This window comes from Vipera berus (genome assembly GCF_964194415.1).
Source record: "Vipera berus genome assembly, chromosome: 4".
Taxonomy (NCBI): domain Eukaryota; kingdom Metazoa; phylum Chordata; class Lepidosauria; order Squamata; family Viperidae; genus Vipera; species Vipera berus.
The window spans coordinates 18,718,572-18,738,692 of record NC_138206.1 but is presented as its reverse complement, the minus strand read 5'-3'; the positions used below and the strand labels follow the sequence as shown (position 1 = coordinate 18,738,692).

General features: G+C 40.8%; 1 protein-coding gene across 1 annotated transcript in view; it reads left to right on the top strand.

The window, feature by feature from the left end:
* GUCY1A2 (guanylate cyclase 1 soluble subunit alpha 2) overlaps positions 1-20,121 on the top strand; it is a 194,517-nt gene that overhangs the window by 16,826 nt on the left and 157,570 nt on the right. Inside the window, exons 2-4 of the mRNA XM_081326290.1 lie at positions 6,773-6,834; positions 14,152-14,273; positions 17,040-17,758. Coding sequence (XP_081182416.1) covers positions 6,773-6,834; positions 14,152-14,273; positions 17,040-17,758 — 903 coding nt within the window. The remainder of the gene's footprint in view (positions 1-6,772; positions 6,835-14,151; positions 14,274-17,039; positions 17,759-20,121) is intronic.

Genomic DNA, 20,121 nt, shown 5'->3' with positions numbered 1-20,121 from the left:
ATAATATAAATATAATAATATAATATAATATAATATAATATAATATAATATAATATAATATAATATAATATAATATAATATAATATAATATAATATAATATAATATAATATAATAAACGTATATTATTTATGAAGTTATGGCAAAAATACACACCTTCCTTCTCCAATTTTTCCCACAACAGCTACTCTTTGAGCTGATATCAACTGAAAGAGAATGTCTGGCCCAAAGTTATAATAAAAATATAAGGAAAATCATGCTCTCTCTACTTCTCGGTAATGTATCATAATGAAAATAGCTGGATGAGGACAGAAATTTTTGGCAGGAAAGTGTCCAAGTGGTTTTGTTCAGAAGAAGTTTTAACATGTTTTCAGAGTTTTGGTGCAAAGTATTGTGTTGACACCAATCATATAGTAGCTACTTTTTCTGCACAAAGTGAATTTTTAGATGAAAATTATCAAATCTATAAAAGTGAATTCACATAAATAATATTTACATAATACATAATATCTATGCATTTCATATACAGTGCATATTAATGCAGGCAATCCTCAGTTTATAACCATTTGCTTAGTGACTGCTCAAAGGTATAGTGACACTGAAAAAAGTGATTTATGACTGGTCCTCATAATTATGACTGTTTCTGTATCCCCATGGTCACATGATCAAAATTTGTCTGCTTGGCAACCAGGATGCATTTACAACGGGTTCTGAGGTTATGCGATTGTCATTTGTGACTTCCCAGCTGGCTTCCAAACATCAATGGGGGAAAGCCATTTTTGCTTAACAACTGTGTGATTCACTTAACAACTGCAGTGATATACTTAATAAGTAGGTCATAAAATCTGGCACGACTCACTGAACAACTGCTTAGCAATGGAAATTTTGGTCTCAGTTGTGGCCATATATCAAGGACTACCTGAATTGGGCACTCACTTGGTAGAATGTGTATGTTGCTTTGCTGTTTTAGAGCCAATTTGTGGGTTTGGGAGGTTGACCAGCTTCTATGAAAACTTGTTTTGATTAACTATATTTTAATCTTCTTGTCCTGTTTCCGTTGGAGGCCCCATTTAAGGCAGAGGTCCCCAACCATTTGGGCATCAGGGACCGGTTCCGTGGGGAAAGGTTTTTCTGTGGACCCAAGAGTGTGTGGTTTTGTGTGCTGCCTGCATCCCACGGATGGGGCTTTGCTTGTTTGTGTGGCCTGGTTGCTGGCATGCTGCGGCCTGGTACCGGTCCACGGACTGGGGGTTGGGGACCCCTGATTTAAGGCACTATTTGGTTGAAATGATTAGCCAATGACATCACTGTTGCCTGGGGGACACTGTGAGGGTTCCTTTCATGTCCCTGTCGGAGAGTTGGAACGAATGACAGCAGCTCACCCCACCACGCAGCAGCTCTTGGGTCTTGAACATGGGCTTGCTAACTTCCAACCCAGTGTCCTAACTGCATGAGCCACTCTGCTCCATTTTAAGCTTTATATCATGCTTTGTTTCTATCATGGAACTCAAGCAGTTTCATACAAAATGTCTCTTGTAGTCCCTCATTCCGGGCTAGTCTATTTTATTTCAGCAGAGGAATTCCTTCCTGTATCATGAGAACACCTGGTTCTCTGGAATTTGAAGTCCAACCAATGTTCTCCAAATCTCTTGGTGTGGATAGCCACAGATATGAGATTGGAGAAACTATGGGGCGACAGTTACAAAAATAGGTTTTAAGCCTGGAATGGAGGTAACATAGTAAGAAACTCTTTTAAGAGTCTGTTTCCTGACCTGGTCCACCTTGAAGGACTGATATTTGTACTACATTGGTGTAGCTATCAACTATGTTGGCATAACTGGGCTGATGATACTTGAACTTTAGAACATTCTGCATTTCTGCTCTGATCAGCTCAACCAGCATAACAAATAGTAAAACTAAAGAGCAGTTTGATTTTCCTCTTTTTAAAATGTCTTCTCTCATAATCCCAATGATGGCAGCAAAACGTAACCTTTGTAGATGGCATTGCTAGGATCTTCAGTAATTCAACAGCTGGGGTGTCCTAAATGCATGCCTGGACTAGACGCCAAAGGCGCACGGAACGCTGTTACCTTCCCACCGTAGTGGTCCCTATTTTTCTACTTGCATTTTTACGTGCTTTCGAACTGCTAGGTTGGCAGAAGCTGGGACGAGTAACAGGTGCTCACTCTGTTACGCGGCACTCAGGATTCGACCCACCAAACTGCCGACCTTCTGATCAACAAGCTCAGCGTCCTAACCCACTGAGCCACCGCGTCCCTGAGCCACTTTAGCCTAATGATCATGTAATTTGGTGCATCAAACACAGCCATGTATCTTTTCAGACCTTGGGTCATGCAGGAAAACATCCAAGGCTAACTTATATAGTGGCAAAAAGGTTTTGTTTTATCTGTGCCCAGGATGAAGGGAAGCCATTTTGAAAACTATTTGCAGGTGGGCCTAATGGAAAAGTTTGAGGAAAGAGAGACTATTACTCTTTGTGATATAAAGGCAGGAGATGGGAACAGATAAGACATGTTAGGTCTTTTGTCTTTGTAGGTACTGATTTTTACCATTACTGGGATTAACTGCATCTGCTATTCTGTTCATGGCTTATTCTTGGCTCCTGTGAAAGCTGCAGTCTGAGGGATGAAAGTCTTTATTGCAGAGACTTGGGTGATTACCTGACATTTGTAATTCTGTGCTAGGCTTAAATGTCTCCCTCATAAAAATGAAGGAAACATACACTTTAGCTTTTTTCAGCCTGGCCCTCCAAGTCTATTTTACTTACATCTCTATAATCTCAGGCAAGCCTGATGAGGCCAAATCTGGTGCCTCCTAGATGTCAAATGCCCCAGTTTCATGATGTCTATAAATTACATTTGTATCTTATGGAAACTGAAGACCAATTAATTGGGAGAGCAGCACATTGGGGAAGTCTCTGTTAATCAAACAGGCAAAAAATGTGGATAGTTTGATACCTTAAATATAGAAATCACGATTACATCCAACCAGGAATAAAATTTCACTTTAGCTTTTGCCCATTACAGCCTTCTGCTTTTTATAATTGCAAAAATCTGTGATTGGGAACCTGAAAATTCAGGGAATCCAAAAAGTAGATGGATGTAGATTAAAAAAAGTTATAGTGCTGGAAAGCAGGTAAAACACAGTCAGTGCTTAAGGAAGAATTGTTTGTATTTTGTGGGGGTTAAATGAATGTTGCTTTTAAATCTTTTATTCTGATGGTGCAGAAGCTGGCAGCTTGTCAAACTGACCCTAGTTTTCAAGATGAAAGGCAGTTTATTGGTGGTTTAAATTTTAGAGATGAACTTCATGTTCTTTATCCATTCCTTTCTTCACAGTATGAATCAGCCTGTTGTGTTGCCACGAAATTGTCTTTTCTTTTAGCTGCATCCAAGGAGAATTTCTACCCTGTCAGGTCCTTTCGATTTAAACACCTGCCTCTCCAAATGGGAAAGTGTGGTTTCCTTGTTTGTGGCCTTATTTGGATGGAGCTTTTGTTAATTTCTTTTGTGAGAGCACATTGGATTCTTTTTAAAGATTTCCTGAGAGGGTAAATTTGGCTGCTACTGAGAGCAGGCGTAATTGCTTGATGCAGAATTTAAAAATGCAGCTTTTAAAAAGGCTTAAATCTATTTTCTCCCTTTATTTTTCAAGTGTAGCTAAACTGCCCATCACAATACAGGTAAATTGCTAACGTTGGCTTCTACTAATTGTGGACTCAGCGTAGGGATGATATCTGTCAGGCCCAAAAACCGAGATGACATGTGATTCTGCCAAGTTGAGTTCTTTTTGTTTCCTCACCTATAGACAGAATCTTGACAGACTGAGGACTCTATTATCTGTTTGTACCATATTCACTGGAAATTATTAAGTAGGGACTGTGTTCACCCTCTTCTCTCACACAAAATATCTGGACTGAGTTGCCTTTTACTCCTCTGGATGGCATACCCTCCCTTCTTGGAATTTATCTCCTTTCTACATTCCATCACATGTTGAGAAATCGTATGGATTGTCTGCTGTTGTTGAAGATAAATTGTGGTTGATCAATCCTGGGAGTTGAAGACCACACTGCTAATCATTGCCATGGTTAAGAAACAGTATAATAGTAGAATACTGTAACAGATAGATTATAAAATGTCAGCAAATAGTCTGTGACTCTGGTGGTGGTGATGGCTGATCTAAATTTGCTTTTTGAAACTGGGTGTGTGTTTTTTGTTTACTCAAGACTGATATGATCTTCAGGCACCAAGAAGGAAGAGAAGCAATCTTTACCTCTCCAAGTGCAGGAGTTGTTTTTCTTGTAATTTCCTTCTAAATATGCCTCTTCTTTAGAAGCAATGGAATGACAGCGGTATAGTGTTTCCATCCAACAACAATCATAGACATGCCTTCTGAATAGGGACTTGTGCCCTTTCCTTTCACTCACGTTCAAATCTATAGTGGATGAGGATTTATGTTTTGGAAATAGGGTGGTAATGCAAAATAATGAGGTTGTTTTGTGCAGATGAATAGGGTCTGGACCCTCCCCCTCCTCCTAAGATTTGTACTAGAGGTTTTGTGAATTTATTTCTCCAAAGCTATAAGTTTCAGCAACTGTGCTGAAAAGAGGTTCCATTTGTCTCTGCAGACCCTGTGTTAGGAAGTTTCTGATGCTGGATAGGCAGATCATCTGTTGCTGGGAGAGTGACTAGTTTGCCTCATCGCAATAGTGCCTCAAGTCCCAACATTATACAATTTTGCTAAAGAAATGGTGGTTATTTACTGCTGGGGAGAAAACAAAGGGTTGTATTCGATTGGCATGACAAAATAACTTGCTTTTGTTGCCAAATTATTCCACTTGTTGAAAACTATTGAGATGGATTCCAATTTGTGTCTTATGAAGTCATCTGGGAGCTTCTATCTTACAGCGAGCATCCAGCCATACTTGGTTGACCTCAGAAGAAAAGCAGGGTTGGAGCGAGTTAGAAATTAGATAGAGACCTGCAGGAAATTTCATAGCTGAGCCTGGTTTAAAAAGCCATTTAAGAAGACAGTGGCAAACCATTTTATACTGTTGCCAATAAAATTACATGGACTTTCCTGAGAAATCAGCAAGAGTCAAGCTTGACTTGAGGGAATCTTTATCTTTTACATGAATGAATGAATGGACCTTTATTGTCAAAGTACAACCATGTATACATTGAGATTGGCTGAGCCTCCCTTCGTGCCCCTCCCCACAACTTACAGTGACAACAAACCCTCCATCTTATTACACCATGTGAACTAATTGCACAACACACCGGCCTCGCAAGTCAATCATACATAAAGTTTATAAAATTATTTCCCGTTCAAGAGCCTAACAGCCCATGGATAAAAGCTGTTCTTCAGCCTGTTGGTACGGCTGGCTATACTCCTATATCTCCTACCCGATGGTAGGAGAGTAAAGAGATACCGACCAGGGTGTGAGTCATCCCTGAGAATTTGGATAAGGTTATAATCTAAAAACCACATGAAATGCTGCATGCAGATATTTGTTTTCCACGGTCCTACAGATTTTCTTGTGAAAGAGGCTTCTAGATCTCTGTTTCATGTTAGGATTGTTTGGAATTTCTTTAGAATTCCTTTTTGATTTCAAGTGTTTGAGCTTACATAAGCAAAGACTCCTGGGGTCTCCATCATTTTTCACATCTTTCCTCATCGCCTCTGCTTCTGACTTGGATAGAAGTTCTCTTCTAAGAGGGTTTAACGGAAGCAAGGGTTAACCTTCCTTTCTGGGCAGATGGACATATTTGGAATTATGAGAGGATATTATGGACATTCACGCCAAATGGCCACCATTGCTGCCAGAGACAAGGTCATTATTACAACCTTCCAACTCCTTTCCCAGATGCTCAATTTCATCCCATCGTTTCCTTTTTTTTCTGGGCAGGTTGGTGACACTTAAAAAGGCAAGAAGATTGGGCTGCAATCACCCTTGGTTTTTATTTTATTTTATTTTATTTTATTTATTGATATTATTTATTTGGAATGGTTGATGCAGAATTCCAAAAAAACCAGTTTTATAAATGGAAGACTGCGATAGATACACTTTTCAGCACAGTAGATCTCGTTTCATTTATGCTTTAAACAAAAGAACCTTTGTAAAACAATTCAGATGCCAAAGGGAGCCCAGCAGGAAACCTTTGAGTTGAGTTCCACTGTCACCAAGTTGCCCACCTGTGAGTTGAAATGTGAAAAGTTACTGATTTTGCCAGTAAGAACATGGCAACCTTCCACCACTGTAAAACAATAGAAAGAAAAAAACACGGTATAATGTCACTGAAAATAATGCAGAAGAAACTTTCAGCACTGGGACTAGTCTTGAGAGACTTAGTTGAGAGCAAACCTGTGGTGAGATGTATAAGCTTGGCCCCAAGTGTCTAGCATACTGTTCTGTACACATCATGTTTTCCTTTTGCAGCTTTTTGTATTTGGTTACACTGATGCTAAAGAAACTGATTTAAGGGAGGACTAAAATATGAGGAAGAGTCTTGAAATATTGATGTGTTTGTTGAACAAAAACAGCTTGCTACTTCTGGGCAGCTTTCTTCACATTTCTCTGGAGGAGGCACAGCAGATGTGCAAGGGGAGGAAAAAATATGTAATTGGAAAAATATACATTAGATTAAGCAATAATATCAGTAGCCACCTCTGTTCAGACACCATGCTGAGAGCTAGGCTGACTGACAAACTGCTGATAACATTTTTATTATTATTTCTTTGTTTATTCTGTAGCCGCAGACCATAAGGCAGACTCTCCAGAGGACGCTACAACATTATGAGCATCAAGTTATTGGGTAAGTAGAACCGATTTCTTCAAAACTCCAAAAGGAGTATAGAGATAGATCAGTGAGTGGGTGGCAATAAAAAACTAATTGCTGATTGCCAAGATATTGCCTTATGGTAGCTTTACCAACCAGGTGCCCTTAAATTGAATTAGGAGTAGGAAATCTGCCAATTCAATTTTTTTAAAAAATCCGAATGAATTTCTGATTGGAGGAAGGTATAAATGAGATACGTTCATACAATGTACTTAAGAACCTACTGACTATTGCACAAGTTGTCAGGCTTGCCTGGTGATAACCCTTTTGAATTTTTTTGAGAGATGTAAATCCATCCAATTTAGTCAATTTATGGTTGAAACCATTTACATATCCAAAATGGATTCATACAGGAACCAAAGTTTGTGAGGCAAAGACAGTCATGATGTCCTAAGATGCAACACGTGAGTCATTTCACTGAAAGTTGTTGGTGCAAAAACAATATTTTGTTTATGTAAAGGTAAAGGTAAAGGTTCCCCCGCACACGCGTGCTAGTCGTTTCCGACTCTAGGGGCCGGTGCTCATCTCCGTTTCAAAGCCGAAGAGCCAGCGCTTGTCCGAGGACGTCTCCGTGGTCATGTGGCCGGCATGACTAGACGCCAAAGGCGCACGGAACGCTGTTACCTTCCCACCGGAGTGGTCCCTATTTTTCTACTCGCATTTTGACGTGCTTTCGAACTGCTAGGTTGGCAGAAGCTGGGACGAGTAACAGGCGCTCAACTCTGTTACGCGGCACTCGGGATTCGACCCGCCAAACTGCCGACCTTCCGATCGACAAGCTCAGCGTCCTAACCCACTGAGCCACCGCGTCCCTCTTTTGTTTATGTAGATTTTATTTATTTCAATAGGATGTGGGAAGTACATTTTTAATGTATCATTAACACATATTTCACTGACAATTTTTGTAATATCTTTCTTCAATCCCAAATAGATCTGTCATACTCTTTTCCTATTCTCTGTTTTATAATTTTGTAAGGAAATAGTGAAAATATCTGAAACTAAGCAATTAAACTGTCTTAAACAATTAAAACCTGACCTTTTCCTTGATGCAATAAAACAAACATTTAAGGAGACTGCTGCCAACATACCTCATCTTCGTTTTTTTGTTCCATTTTGTGCTCCTTTATAGTTCTTCTCTATGCAAGGAACTGTGCACTAAGACATCATGCCAAAAAGTTTGTACCACTTAGGTTCAAAATGCTTCAGGGAGGCTCATACAATGCCCTTTAAATACTTTTGTGAGTTGGATTTCATATATTATTCTAAACTTTCCCTTCAATCTTGCTGGAATTGTTGGACAGCAGTGGCTAGCAGAAAAATGAAGTAAAATGTCACACACATTTTCCTTTCTCATTCCAGGCCACAAGCAATGGGAGGGAATAATATTTACATTAAAGTAATCTTTGAAGAAAATTATCTTTCCTAGAACCTATTTACAATCTAGTTTAGGGGAAATTATCACCTGCTCTATTTTTTTTTACAGTAACTTGCCAGGATTCTTCAATAAATGAACAACCAAAAAAGTTGCAGTAATACAGTATATTCAATAATTACAACTCATTCAATGGATACCTTGCCATAAATACTACTTTAACGAATATTACTATGAATAGAAATAACAACAATATTGACCCTTGGATAGTCCTATTGAGTCATGGGGTCAATATTAACCACTTCAGAGAACCCTATTTTAATTACCGTATATACTTGAGTATAAGCCGAATTTTCCAGCCCACTTTTTGGGCTGAAAAATTCCACTTCGGCTTATACTCCAGTCAACAAAAAAACTTACCGAGGACTTGTGCGCGGCCGAGGCTTTGGTGCTTCCGGGATCGCGCGCACCTCTCCCAAGCCACCGCCATCCGGAGACCTGCCGAAGTTTGGGGAGGTTTGGGGAGGTGCGCGCGCACCTCCCCAAACCTCCCCAAACGTCGGCAGGTCTCCGGACCTCCGCGCCTTGCCTGCCTGCTTCTTTCCGCAGCGGAAAGAAGCAGGCAGGCAGGGCGCGGAGGAACGGAGACCTGCCGACGTTTGGGGAGGTTTGGGCGCCTCCCCAAACCTCCCCAAACGTCGGCAGGTCTCCGTTCCTCCTGCCGACGTTTGGGGAGGTTTGGGCGCCTCCCCAAACCTCCCCAAACGTCGGCAGGTCTCCGTTCCTCCGCGCAGACCTGCCGACGTTTGGGGAGGTTTGGGGAGGCGCCCAAACCTCCCCAAACGGCAGGAGGAACGGAGACCTGCCGACGTTTGGGGAGGTTTGGGGAGGCGCCCAAACCTCCCCAAACGTCGGCAGTTCTGCGCGGAGGAACGGAGACCTGCCGACGTTTGGGGAGGTTTGGGGAGGCGCCCAAACCTCCCCAAACGTCGGCAGGAGGAATGGAGACCTGCCGACGTTTGGGGAGGTTTGGGGAGGCGCCCAAACCTCCCCAAACGTCGGCAGGTCTGCGCGGAGGAACGGAGACCTGCCGACGTTTGGGGAGGCGCCCAAACCTCCCCAAAGGTCGGCAGGAGGAACGGAGACCTGCCGACGTTTGGGGAGGTTTGGGGAGGCGCCCAAACCTCCCCAAAGGTCGGCAGGAGGAACGGAGACCTGCCGACGTTTGGGGAGGTTTGGGGAGGCGCCCAAACCTCCCCAAAGGTCGGCAGGTCTGCGCGGAGGAACGGAGACCTGCCGACGTTTGGGGAGGTTTGGGGAGGCGCCCAAACCTCCCCAAACGTCGGCAGGTCTCCGTTCCTCCGCGCCCTGCCTGCCTGCTTCTTTCCGCAGCGGAAAGAAGCAGGCAGGCAGGGCGCGGAGGTCCGGAGACCTGCCGACGTTTGGGGAGGTTTGGGGAGGCGCGCGCGCACCTCCCCAAACCTCCCCAAACTTCGGCAGTTCTCCGGACGGCGGCGGCTTGGGAGAGGTGCGCGCGATCCTGGAAGCACCGAAGCCTCGGCCGCGCGCAAGTCCTCGGTAAGCTCCGGGCGGTCACTTGCTTCGCGACTCCTGAGGGAAGGGGGGGCGACTGGAGCGGGCGTGTTTCCTCGCCTGCTGGGCGCCGCGATTTGCCTGGGGAACGCGCGGGCCCCGAATGGCAGCGTGGAGCGAGGAAGCGGACAGCCAGGGCTTCCCCGAGAGCCGCGGCCACACAGGGTATTCCTGTGTATTCAGGCTTGCAAAATGGCGGATCGAGCCTCTGCTGGCGGCAGAGGCTTGCAGAACGGCGGATCGGCTTATACTCGAGTCAATAACTTTTTCCAGTTTTGGGGGGTGAAATTGGGGGTCTCGGCTTATACTCGAGTCGGCTTATACTCAAGTATATACGGTAAATGCAAATACCAATTAAGTGCAAATACCAATAGCTTCTTTAACAATATCCAGAATCAGTAATAAATTGGCAAGAAGTTGGATTTACTGTGGAAGTTTCTACTATTATATTTCACATCTCTACTGTAAAGATCACTGTAACAGTGTCCTATGATATCATCCAGCATTCTTTTGAGTCTGTGGAGTCTGAAGAGGTAGACGGGGTAGTGTGAGACAAGCAGCAGAGGCTGGATTCCCTACCTCTCTGACTTATTTGAATTGCCCAGGAAAGAATAGATATTTGGATTCAAGGGATGGGGAATACTTCTTTAGAGGAGGAAGTTGCACTGACTGTCTTAAAGGCTATGTGCTCCCTCTGAAGATATCCTCCATTTAGAGGTTCTACAAATTCCCACCTGGTCTCTAACCTTCTGATCTGCAGGAGGGTTGTTGAAAAAGTGGTTGGGATTTGTCCATAGAAGAACTTGGAAGATGCAGATTAATTCCAATCCTTCCAGTTGAGTTTCAGTCTTCAATCTTCAGTCTTCAGTTCCTTTAGTTGCTTTGTAGATAAGCTGCACAGGACTTAAAAAGAAAAGACGGCAATCCTTATAGTCCTTCTAGTTCTCTAGCGGGACCAGAGCACATCTAGTAGAACTGGAGAGCATCCAGTACCATTAGATCATAGTATCCTGATCCAAATGGGAACGATTGGAGTGAGATTAAATTTTCCTCAGATGGAATAACTGCTGTCTAGACAGTGCTTAGACACAATAAAACTCCATTTTTAGTTCTTGGTAAGGTCTAGAATTTTTTCCCCTCCCATTGGACTTACAACTTTTACTGGAACAGCAGTTGTATATAACAGAGAAAGAGAGTCTTCAACTTGTATGCTAGAAGGTGCCATTTTTGCAACAGGAGTTTTGGCAAAGTCACTCATGCATTGCTTCTTGGTGGGTTGGCTGGGCTTTAGAACAACCTTCAAAGACTACCCAGAAATCGCAGCTCACCTAAAACACAAATGTCCAATTGCTGACAGACCTGCCCCAGTTCAACAGAATCACACTCATCTTGTGATTCTGGTAGTAGGTTTCTGGATACAAATCAAAGTGCTGGTTTATATAGCCCTTCTAGGTTAACAGTCCTCAGATTTTCAGGACAATCTCCTTAAGCAGAATCTTCCCATCCCATGATGCTATAAAGCATGATCTGTTGGTGAACTTGTCATCAATACACAGAGATTTTTTTTTGATCTTTTAGAATTTTAATTCTTTGGAATTTTGTTATAGAATTCCATCATTTTCTGTGTTTTTAAAATGAGGATACCTTCTTGCTGTTCTAAAAGCAGGTAAAAGACCATCATCTTTTACTGAACATCTAGAGGATAGGTTTAAAGGAATACTGACTGATAGTTTTCCCTGGAGGTGACAGTTTTATGGTTTTAGATGTTAAGTGACCACATGATAAGTGAGCACATTTATGAATATTTTGTTGTTAGGAGATGTTAATGAAGCTTTGTTGATGGCATACAAATGATCCCCTCTCCCGATAGTGCAGCAGGCACCATTTAAGGTGTTTCTGGGTTGAAGGATTAACCGGTGATATCACTGCTGCCTGGGGGATACCCATGAAGGCTCCTTTCATGTCCCCGTCAAAAGAGCTGGAGCAAATGAGGGCAGCTCATCCCACCATGCAGCAGCACTCGGGTCTTGAACACGGGCTTGCTAACCTCCAACCCAGCATCCTAACCACATGACCCACCGTGCTCTATACAAATGATAATAAATAATAAAATAAAATAAAGTGAAATAAAATAACCCTGAACTCCCAAGTGGGCTAAGGGCCTTGTTTCCTGGTTATGTTAATATCTATGGATTATACTTTTCTTACCTGCGCTAGAGAGAAAGAGAGAGATTGTGTTGTATCTGTAATCTGGCTTTATATGATTTTATGAATATATACATATGTCTTTTGATGCACCGTGTCGATCCAAATTGAGAAAGAGCCTGTGCCCTAGAGGTTAAAACAACTGCCTAATGTGCAAGCAGCCCAGGTTCGAATCTCAGAAGGGTGTGGCTGGCTGATGAGAGCAAAGCAGCTTGAAATAGCTATACCAGTCTCCCTTTAATTCTTTGTTAGCAATCCAATTTTTTATGCACACACACACACACACACACACACACACACACACACGAAAGATTTGAGATGAGTGGCTATATAAATTGGATAAGTAAAATAAAAATAAACGTTATTATTAAACCAGTGTGTTGCAATTTTCTCTTTCCTATCTCTTTTGCAGTATATTTCCCACAGTTTTTTTCTCTTGGCCATAGTGCTTGGGGCTATTATTTCCAAGATATCTATAGGGCAACAGATGGAGGTAGGCTACTAAATACTATAAACAGTTGCCTAATAAGGCACCAGGTGAATGGCTAAATGTGTCTAGTTATGTCCAAATAAGTTGTGACTAAAAACAGAAATGGGTCTTCTTTCATTACTGGCTGCTACCTAATCTTTCATTAATTAGAAATATAAGAATTGAACTTTGAATTTTGTGCATTGGAAGCCTTTGACGTAGTTATGAATTTGCTGAGTTGTGTCTTTCTTTTGTTTTACAAGCAAAACTCAAGCCAGCATGGCATGGTGATTAAGGTGTTGGAGTATGACTGGGGACACCCAGGTTCAAGTCACCTTTGCCATAGAAATTCACTGACTTTCAAACAAAGTCATAAAAGATTGATCACTCATATCAATATTTAGATTCAACTGAGTAACAGGCAGCTTCAATTTATATGATAAAGCAACAGATGCTTCATAAAACTAATTGGCACCATCTCATTGTATCTATTTTTGTGTTCCCTAGTCTGCATTGACTATTATTTGTTACTATTTTGCTCCCCAACTGAAGGTGCATGATAGACGTGCTTGCCAAATTACTTTGTCTCACGAGGCAGAAAATTTCAGAGTACCAATCTCCATATACTGCAGTATACTCACAATAATAATAAATCCTTGTTCTGAAAGATAACCAAACATCTGCAGCTGGAGGTGATTATTCCATTGCTTAATGGTAGAATTGGATCTAACAGCTACTGCTGGCTCTCATTGCAATATTGTATGGATGAGACACCTGCAAGAGCTGTATTGATTAAGCTGTGGAGTTATATTGATTAAGCAAATAATGCTTGTTGTTTCCAATTATGCCCTTGATTCTTTGGCATACTATTCAGGTTAGGTTACAAGCATGTGTTAAAATTCAGCACAAGCTTCTGAGGTTTCCCAAGTTTTAGACATTTATCCTTGTGGGCTTTTAGTCAAGCTATCCTTTCAACTCTTCTTAGTTAACAATTCAGACACGTCAGGAAAGTACCTCAGGCTACAATAGCAGAAGAAGCTGCTGCTTAGGGAATCACCTTTCAAACTTGCTCATAGTTTGATGCCAAGTATAGCACAGATATGGAAGAAAAGCAGTGGAAACTAGAGCAAAGTGTCCATTCTTCTTTTGAAATTCACATTCCTAGACCTCAAGGGTTAAGATGATACCTGTGTGTCTATTCCCTGTTTAGTTTTGTTTCTCCTTCTTTACTTTCTTCAGAATATCAACGAGGGCTATAAGCTTCCCTGTTAGATAACCTGCAAGCAAGTACTTGGAAACTACAGAGTTTTTTCTGTTTTAGGAAGGAGAAATATGTTATACATTTGTGGACAAATATGGATCTTCAGATTCCACTTTCTTGCTTGTTGCATTTGATTGCTGGTTCATTTCCATAAAAAAAGATGGAAGATCAGTCTTTCTCAGCCTTTGCAGCTTGAAGATATGTGGACTTCAACACTCAGAATTCTAGGAGTTGCTGATCACACATCTTCAAGCTGCCAAGGTTGAAAAATTGTGTATTAGATTATGTTTTCAAAAAGAATGATCATTCTTCCTCAGAAAGAGTTGTTGTTTAAAATACTCAGATGGTCTTTGTTTTGCTACCATATACCATCAATTGTATGTTTCTTTCTAGTTATAGGGATGCTGAAAAGAATTTCCACAATATTTCCAACCGATGCTCCTACGCAGACCATTCTGGCAATGATGAAACTGAAGATGTCTCAGGAATTCTCCAACGTACCGCAAATATTCTTGGTACTCTATTGTTATTTTCCACTTTGACTTTTGTTTGGAAATGAATGTGTATCTAAGCAGAAGGTTGTTTCCATTCAGGTTAAGCAACTCAAGTGTAGGAATTCTGATTAGCAGGCTGTGTAAATTTGGGTTGGATGGACTTGCAACTAGGTGGCTACATAGCAGACTCAGAGATTGTACTTAATTCTTAACAAGTCCTCTTCAAAGAAACTTAAAGACTATCAGTTGTGTGCTTGGTACTCTTTATTTTAATGATGACTTGGATGAGGAGGTGGAGACAAATACTTAATAAATATGAAGATGACTGAAAAGTGTATAGCACGGATGAAAAGGATTCTGGATTGGTAAATAATGACAAATTGAACATGAATTTGCTATAAGCCACCCACAGTCTCTTCAAAATGAGATGGGCAGCATATAAATTTAATAAATAAAAAATAAACATACAAACCAATAAATAAATAATTTGTGGAATGACATGCCTGCAAAAAAGAAAAGTCAAGTAAATGGAATTTTAGGCTACAATAATAAAAGTATAGTTTCTAAAGATTCTGAATTCTAAGATCCACTTTACATTCTATGCTTAGTTCTGGGCACCATGTTTTGAAAAAGAGTGACAGAAATAACTCAAAATAACTAGAAACTAAATGATACAAAATATGTTAGACTTAAGAAAAGTTTGTTATTTATCAATCACATTTTTGACCCATCTCTCTGAGTTGACTGGGAGGGGATCTGATGCATTTCTTAAATCAGTAGAATTCCATAACCCGTTCTTTAATCATCCCAGAATTCAGGAAGTGAACATTTATTTTGAGTTTATAGGAAGGTAGATTCTTTTTGAATTGTCAGAGAAGGTTCAATAAGATGATAGCTGTTGAGAGTGAAATGCATAAAGGAGTGCTAAGATCTTTATTGTAAGGTTGCTTAATAGGGTTACTGTCCTATAAAGATAATTATTCTAGCTATCAGTGTTCGTAAACTGATCTTCATCTTAACCTGAGATTGTGCAGTTGCTCTAAATACTCAAAGATCATGTAGAAAGAAAAATCTTTTTTTTAAATCAGAGTTTTGACACCTTTCAATCCTTAGAGTAGGTATTTCTCTTTTTCCATCTTAAGAGGGAAGAGCATCCTCTCTTAAGCCCTGTGTATTTCTCTTTTATAATAATTGAACCTCTTACTATAATCCTTTTTTCTTCCAAATGGCTTATTCTTCTGCCTTAGATTTCCTGTATTAGTATGAGTGATGTTTCCTTCAGACTTGCTTCCATATCAATTGGCAAATGTATGACAAATGATTCTTTTATGACAATAAAAGCAATACCACCAGAGCTTTACAAATGCTCATACTTTTGTAAGTCTTGATTTATGTCCTCTAGGTTGTTCATGTCATGCTTTCCTAGAAATTTGCAAGTCACTAGAACATCAACAAGTAAACTGCTTTGTACTTTGTATACTTCATCTTTTTTTGAAAGCTGTCCAAGGAAATTCTCATTGTCTGCAAACATTCTAGGAGCTTATTTGCCTCCTGCATTTGCATTTTTAAGTGAGTGAATTTTTGATCAAATAAGCTTTTCCCCCAGTAATGTTGCAAAGGAAATTGAATATTTCACTGATCAACTTAGTTTTTCTAGCCTCAGGAGTTGCACAATCCCTGTTATAAATATGGGTAGAACTTTCATGTGTGAATAATTTCAAATTTTGCTGAAAAAGATTAGATTAGGTGCATCTGTGTGATGATATTGGATAAATCTTCCAGAACACACACACACACACGCACACACACTGAGGACTCTAGCAAACTTTATAAATTTATGAATCTTTACCTTACTAAAGCTTACTAAGGGACTGTACGATCTATATGTAGATGAAATACAGTTTAAAGGAAGCTATTTAGTATGTTAAATAGTAAAGTTAATAAACACCATGCTATTACCACTGGCCTGGTACATGTATCAAATCTTTTATTTGCAAAGGGGTTAATTTGTAGCTTGTAATTCAGAAACTGACCCCATAAAGCTCAATGTTGTTAACTATCATTTAATTTCATGTAGTTGCCAACATAAATTCTGTGGACATATACTAGATTGCTCTGTTAATGTGATGTTAATAATAATACAGTTTAGACTATATTTAGCCATAGTCTTAATTATGTACTGGAATGTATCTACTGGAATACTTGTGCATGGGAAATCAATGCCATATGCTTTTTAGCATTATTTTGATGGTGAGAAAAATGTTTACATTTCCCATTTTGAACATCTGGAGAACATGCATTTGGGATTTACCGTTACCTCTAAGGTCTCTAATCTGCAGTGGTCAAATTCATCTAACATTAGCTTTATTCATTATGTTAATAATTAATTTGTAATGTTTGTGTTTGTCTTAATGTTGATTTCTGCTTCTTGTCATTGAATATATCAGAGATAAGACTTTTTTAAGCTGCACGTGATTGCTATCCATACTTTTTGCTATCTTCCACTTCAAAAGCCATACCTCACAATAATTGCCTGCTTACCCTATTTTATTTATTCTGTGAGCTGGTGCCATCCAACCACACCTGTTTGGCGATTACAGGTCTTGGAATGGTTCTGGGTTCTGACTCATTTTAAGTGTCCCATTCTTTGATAAACTTCTCTACAGCTAGACTCTCCTCCCAAATGTCTATCACTAACTTACCAGGTTGATCTCTTTTCCCAAACATTTGTCTCTCCTAGGATCATTATTTCCACTGTGATTTCATACTGACCTATGTCTATTCCAGGTTTAAAGTTTGAGGAGCTACAAGAGAAATTTGGGGCTGAATTCTTCAATATCTGCTTCAATGAGAATGAGAGAGTTCTTCGAGCTGTGGGTGGCACCTTGCAAGATTTTTTTAATGGCTTTGATGCTTTGCTGGAGCACATAAGGACTTCGTTTGGGAGGCAGGTCACTTCAGAATCCCCTTCTTTCCTATGCAAAGAGCTCCCTGAAGGCAACCTTATGCTTCACTACTTCCATCCCCATCAGATTGTTGGCTTTGCCATGATGGGCATGGTGAAGGCAGCAGCAAGGAAGATCTACCAACTGGATGTTGAAGTGGAACAGATTGTAAACGATAAAATATGTTCTGAGGACCTAAACCCAGGCAACTGCAGCTGTCTCACTTTTATTATCAAAGAGCGTGAACATGCAAATATCACAAAAGCGCTTCCTCTAGGGACATCCCAGTCCCCCTCAGATCTGAGGATAAGCATTAACACCTTCTGCCGTGCTTTTCCTTTCCATCTGATGTTTGATCCCAGCATGTTGGTACTACAGCTGGGTGAAGGACTCAGGAAGCAGCTCAAGTGTGAGGTTCATAAGACATTGAAATTCCAGGACTGCTTTGACATTGTTTCTCCAAAGATTGCAGCCATGTTTGAACGTGTCCTTCTGAGACTCTCCACCCCTTTTGTGATCCGAACCAAACTTGAAGCCTCTGGCTCTGAAAATAAAGACAAGGTAAGAATGCTGTTTTCTTCTTGGAGGAATATTGTTTTGGTAAATTGCAAAAAGGTCTAACAGTTTTAAAAATGATAACGGTGGAGTAAGAGCTAATACTAAGATAAAGGATGAATGGAGTCTGGTCACAATGCCGAAGGTAGAGGGTGAATAGATTCTTTGTGCTGTCTTCTGAGTGCAACATTCACAGATTTGCAAATAGCAATAGCAATAGCACTTAGACTTCCATATTGCCCCATAGTGCTTTAAAGCACCCTCTGAGCAGTTTGCAATATCAGCATATTGCCCCCAACAATCTGGGTCTTCATTTTACTGACCTCAGAAGGATGGAAGGCTGAGTCAACCTTGAACCCCATCAGGACTGAACTCCAGGCTATGGCCACCAGAGCACATCTCAGGACATGCTAGTTTCATCTTTAGAAAAATAAGAATCCAAGATATCTGCATATTTTATTGTAGGCTATAAACAGGAAGTGTAGACTGGGACACATACCTTTTCCTGCTTTCAAGACTGCTGATGCAACCACTGATCCAATCTGATTTTATACCGCTTTCAAGCTTGTTTTAGATAAATATTAAGCCCTATCTATGGGCCTATTTTATGATTTTTTTTGTGCGTAGCTTCCTTCTTCATTGCTAGATATTAGATAATGAAATCCTAGTAGATGTGGTCCTAAGGCAGTTTCATCTAGCCTCCAACTGATCAGTCATTGTGAGACTGTCAGACTTGAATAAAAAAGTGATTCTTTCCAAACACGAATCTCCTAAAATTCTCTTTAGCAAGCTTTATTTAGATGAAAGCATTATTGATATAAGGATTACGGCAAGTGAGTTATTTTCAATTTAGAATCAGTATTTCTGTGTTTGCATAAGGGGACAGACTTTCTAATTATTCTTTTTCTCCTAGCTTTACAGGGGAGTTCTGCAACTGTAAATTCTTTACCCATAATTACTTGTTATCAGGCCAAGAAAAAACCCTCAATGAGTAGCATGATCAGATAGATTAAAAGCTGGTGAAACATACAGAAAATCAATAAGGCTGAATTTGCTCTCTTCTCCTTTGAGCATGATCAAATGCTTTTGCTGCTAAAACCAGGGTAGAGACCAGGAGTAGATTTCCCATATTCAGAATCTGACATTATGGAGATCCAAGCTAACCATTTCCTTTTTTGGGGGGGGAAATTGAAAAACTGCTGGAAGGAAGGAAAGAAGGCTAGCTCTAGCTGCAAGAAGAGACAATAATTGTTTTGCAACAAAATAAAAAATCTGTTTCACCATATCTTACCTGTTATTCAACTGTGATATTTATAATGTTTTTTTAAAAAAATCTTTCTTTAGATCAGGGCTTTTCAACCAGTGGTACGGGTACCACCTGTGGTACATTGGCACCTGGCAGGTGGTATGCGGCCATCCTACAAAAGTGGTAGCAGGGGAGGGGAATGAGCTGAACTGGTGGCAGCACTGCACAAGCCTGAGCGAGAGATGGCTGGAGCTGCAGGGCTGCCAGGGCTCAGCAGAAGCGCCAGGATCAGTGCTGCTTTCCAGCTGATTAGCGCTTCTTCCGGGCTGTCAGGGCTCAGCGGAAGTGCCAGGATCAGCGCCAGGCTCCAGCTGGAGCTTGGTGCTGATCCCGGCGCTTCTGCTGAGCCCAGAAGAAGCACCGATCAGCTGGATTGTTGCAGCATCTCCAGGGTCTCGTGATTTACATTCAGATGCTTGGCAACTGATTCATATTTATGACGGTCACAGTGTCCCAGGGCCATGTGAAGTGACCAAAACCTGCAACCACCCAGCAGATGGGGGGGAATAAAAACCAAACACACCCCACCCCACCCCCACTGCCAATCCTCATGCTCACAACAATGAAAACCTCGGACAGGAGGAAGAGCACCACCAGGTGGGCAGGCAGGTATCTTTCTCGGCTGTGGCTTGGGGGGCACTTTTTTCAGTCACTAAGCAAACTGTTGTAAGTCGAGGACTACCTGTACTTTATCACTTTTTTCCTTTTTTTAATTTTATTTTTGGTCATGAAGTTTTTGACACCTTGCTAGGCGACTGGTGGTTCTCGGATGTTGTCATATCCTAAAAGTGGTACAATGGGTGAAAAGGTTGAAAAGCCCTGCTGTAGATATACCTTTTCCAACTAAATCAAGCTGCAGATCCAGAACCTCAAAGTTTCCATTTGTTTTGTTTCCTTCATCTTTTTGCAGAAAGTCAAGCTTCTTTCTATTTTACCACCAAGCCCAGATTATGGTGTAAGAAAGCAGGATTTAGCTCTGGGATGTTCTGTCAATGATCCCTGCTTTCTGATGAGGATGTTTGAAGGAGTACCATCTCCCCACTTTACTTCCTCTCCCTCCCTT